The sequence below is a fragment of the Rosa chinensis genome, chromosome 5 (genome assembly GCF_002994745.2).
Source record: "Rosa chinensis cultivar Old Blush chromosome 5, RchiOBHm-V2, whole genome shotgun sequence".
Taxonomy (NCBI): Eukaryota; Viridiplantae; Streptophyta; class Magnoliopsida; order Rosales; family Rosaceae; genus Rosa; species Rosa chinensis.
The window spans coordinates 30300303-30304496 of NC_037092.1; the positions used below are offsets into that span (position 1 = coordinate 30300303).

The 4194-nt window shown below is 36.7% G+C and overlaps 1 protein-coding gene across 1 annotated transcript; it reads left to right on the forward strand.

Moving 5' to 3' along the window:
- The first annotated feature begins 208 nt into the window (after window positions 1–208).
- LOC112203616 (transcription factor KUA1-like) lies at window positions 209–1136 on the forward strand. The gene is made up of 3 exons (XM_024344553.1): window positions 209–392; window positions 512–762; window positions 894–1136. The coding sequence occupies exons 1-3, from the start codon at window positions 209–211 to the stop codon at window positions 1134–1136; spliced, it is 678 nt and encodes a 225-aa protein (XP_024200321.1).
- The last annotated feature ends 3058 nt before the right edge of the window (window positions 1137–4194 follow it).

Consider the following 4194-nt stretch of genomic DNA (forward strand, 5'->3'; position numbering starts at 1 on the left):
TACCTATATATATATCTAAAAACTGAACGGTTAAGATGTGAATATGCGATAAAAAAGAGGTTAAAATATGAAAATTCGTTCCTTAAGCTTAATTAAGGACCTCCTTAGCATAGAAGACCTTTGTGTGTGTGTGTATAATGTCCTATATATACTCTTTTCGTATGGTTTTTGAACGATGAAAGAGAGAGATTAGAGCAGAGCTAGATCGATGGCGAGGACATGCTCGAAATGCGGGGGCAGGGATCACAATTCAAGAACTTGCCGGAGCACCACGCAGTACTACTGGAGGCAGCAGCTGAATAAGCCGAAAGAACGAAGAGCTAGTAATAGCAGTCTCAGGCTCTTTGGGGTTCAACTTGATCACCACGACCTTTCTTTTTCTTCTTCTTCAAGTATGTGTCTTTTTTTGCCCTATCTGATTGGTTCAGGCAGCGCACTTATAATTTTTGTGATTAGGAAATGCGCTTCTGTTCATGTCTTTCTGACTAATATGTGTGATTTGGGGACGTAGGAGTGGCATGGAGTGAGGAGGAGCACCGGAAGTTTCTTAAGGGGATTGAAAAGCTGGGTCGGGGTGATTGGAGGGGCATCTCTAAACACTATGTTACCACAAGATCTCCAACCCAGATCGCCAGTCATGCCCAAAAATATTTTCTCAGATGTCAAAATAGTACCACCGCAAACACTGCAACCATCAACAACCTCGACTTCAACTTTGACCCCCACAAGAAAAGACGCCGAGGTCGTCCCAGCCTTTTCGATGTAAAAAGCCTACATTCCATCTTTGATTTGCTTAAACTATTATAATTATCTTTTGATTAATTCCTGGTAATTTCATAATACATATATGTGTGTGTGTGTGTGTAACGTACTTAATTCTGACATGCATGCAGGTCGGTAACGATCAACTTGCCTCACCTCGTCAACTGATTGATATTAACAGTAATAATCCCAATACTGAAGCTTCTATTAACAACCCATATGAGTACTGCTGGCCAGCCGTTCATTATTCCACGCCTCTCCAAATTGATGTTAGTTTGAAGAACTCATCTTCTCAGAGTGCAGCAGCAGCAGGAGGACTTGACTTAGAACTTAAGATTGCAGCAAGCATAATGCCGTTGGGGTTATATCAATGATCAACACGGACTAAACCATGGCCTTTAAATTAATTAGGTAGCTACGTTACTTGATAGGCACCTGTCGGGCTGCTAGTTTGGTTACGAACTATATTAATGCATTCTTAACTATTGTTCGTTTCAATTCATGTAGGTAAGTATATGGAAGATGTAGACATGCAAGTGGCTTAGTGGTTCTTGCTGAATTGGGTGTACTCCCCAACCTAGGTTCGAATCCCGAAGCTGTCAAAGTGACCGGGCACTGTGATGCAATGCACAGTTGGAGCATTTCACAAGCGCCGAAGGGGTTTATCTTGAGTCTAGGAAGCCTTTGGGTTCCCCTTGACAAAGTCAAAAAAAAAATGTAGTCCAACAGTCCATATGTTAATTTAATAAAATTGTTCTTGCAAAAAGATAAACAAATCGGAAAACTTTTTCTCATCTAGTTAGGTGGATCAACTAAAACTTAGATAGTTCAAATTATTGAAATACCATATTATGGAATTTTCTTAGGTACCCGGCTGTTTGCCATATACCCATTTTTTAAATATTTTGGACCACTGGATTAGTAATATATCCAATGGTCTAAAATATTTAAAAATTTGGTAACATGTTTAGCCCTTAGCCTATTAATGTTTGATTATCAATTGACATTTATGTTTTTTCCTTTCTAAAAAAAAAAAAATGAAAAAAACCTTCTAACCTAGGCTCACCAAATTACTATTAGTTAAATAGTCCTTATTACTAATTAATTTTATCATTAGCCAATTAATGTTTGATTAATACTTGATTATCAATTGACAATTACATTTCTTCCATATTAAAAACAAAAACCTTCTAAGCTAGGCTCACGTAATTAGTATTAGTTAAATAGTCTTTTTTACTAATTAATTATATCATAAGTAGTTTCCTTAACCAAATATAATTCCTTTTACATGCATTTTGCGACTATCACAACCGTTAATGTAAAAATAGATAAACTTTGTTATAGATGTAGTAACTACTTCACGTACAACTTATTATTACTATTTTTTGAACTAAATCACAAATGTTACCAAAATGTATTATTATATAGGTAAACCATTATATTTTGACTAAAACCATGTATGTCTTCATCGGTGTAATGAAGTTCTCTCTTACGTAATTAAAGTAAGGATTAATTTCAGTTTACCTCCCTGAGGTTTAGGGGTGTCATCATTTCACCCCCCTGTACTTTCAATTTTGAATTTTTACCCCCTAAACTTTCCAATTTCAATCAGCCGTGTCCAATTTCTACTATTCCGTCCAAATTGAACGTTAAGTTCGACTTTTGAGGGCTAAAATGGTCATTTCAACATAAAAAAATTATTTAAAAAATAAAAAAATAAAAAAAATTCTGTTTTTTAGTTTTTTTTTTTCGGTTTCTTAGTTTTTTTTTTAAAAAAAATTTCTGTTTCTTCGTTTTATTTATTTATTTATTTATTTTTTATATTATTTTGTCTTCAACCTATACACCACAAGTTATAATAGGTTTATAAAAACAAAAAAATACTCTAGGTAGTTGAAAGCCGCTCGTTGGTCTACGATATTTGTGACATATCTCCGATAAAGTGAAGAATTTAGGATATATCCCCAGTAAAGTGAAAAAATATCTGTAAAAAATAATTTTACACTTTATCTGTAAATAAATATCTGTAAAAAATGATTTTACACAAATATTTCTTCACTTTATTGGGGATATATAGATATTTACAGATAAAGTGTATAATCATTTTTTACAGATATTTCTTTACTTTATTGGGGATATATCATAAAATTCTTCAATTTATTGGAGATATATCATAAATATCCTAGACCAAAAATGATTTTACATAGATATTTCTTCACTTTATTTGGGATATATCCTAAAATTCTTCACTTTATCAGGGATATATCACAAATATCGTTGACAGGACCCACCCCGGATTTCACCTTGAAATCCGAAGTGAACCTGCGGGGCCCACCTTAAAAGAAATTCTACCAAAAATTTGGCGGAACTTCCCCTAAAATGGGCTACCCAAACCTGTAGAAAACATTTACACTCCTCAATCAATTCATCCTTATGCTCCTGGAGCCACCCTGCTCCCCAAATCAACATCAGTCTCCAATTCACAAAACACACATCTCAACTAGAATAGCATAAATCCCATAGGAAATCAAAGCAATTCTAACAGAAAGGTATAAGAGGAAAACCTAATTCAACGACAGATGCGGAAGCCATGCTGTTGACTATGCCTCAACTCCGTGTACGCCCGACCTCAACCAATTCGCCTGCAAACTGGGCATTTGAAACCGAAGGGCCCAGGGGAAAGTACATAAAATACGTTAGTGTGAGTGGACAAAAATAAACAATTTTTTAAACCAAGTGGATTTTATACTTTCCCACATTTATTTCCTTAAAAACCCTCGATGCATGTAACGATTTAGAAAACAAATCACGAGAAGCTCCGCTCAAGAAAAACCGACCAAACCGAGAGGAAAGATCGAAACTCCGATACTCAACAGGATAAGACCAGCCCCGCTGGTTACACAGAAATCAAACTAGACCCCGCTAGTCGAGAAATGATAGGATATGGGGAAGAGATATCACCATACGGGCAATGGAGCCTCCAGGCTCTACCTACCCTCAACTGCCACTCACACATAGATTGTGCGAGGAGGAGAACTAATAACATCAACTTCCACTCACACATAGATTGTGCGAGGAGGAGACCAAATAACCTCGACTGCCACCCACGTGAGGAGGAGAATAAATCACCTCTACTGCCACTCACCAACACAAAGTAGGTGAGGAGGAGAACAAGCTACCTCAACTGCCACTCACCAACACAAAGTCAGTGAGGAGGAGACCTAATAACATAACCCGCGTATGGTGAGGAAAAATCATCGAAAACCAGTAAATCCATGTAGCTTCCCCACATTTCTCACAAGATAGAAACCATGTATTCAACGACGTGACCCCGCACGCCAAGATTACTCTCAATCTCAAAATGGATAAGTGAGAAATAGGAATAAATCGACGGCGTGTCCCAAACGCCCAGATATTCTCAAATCCGTAACC

Coding starts and splice junctions, on each gene's coding strand:
- LOC112203616 (XM_024344553.1), top strand. CDS start 209: ATGGCGAGGACATGCTCGAAATGCGGGGGCAGGGATCACAATTCAAGA. Junction 393..511: donor TTCTTTTTCTTCTTCTTCAA/GTATGTGTCTTT, acceptor TTGGGGACGTAG/GAGTGGCATGGAGTGAGGAG. Junction 763..893: donor GTCGTCCCAGCCTTTTCGAT/GTAAAAAGCCTA, acceptor ACATGCATGCAG/GTCGGTAACGATCAACTTGC.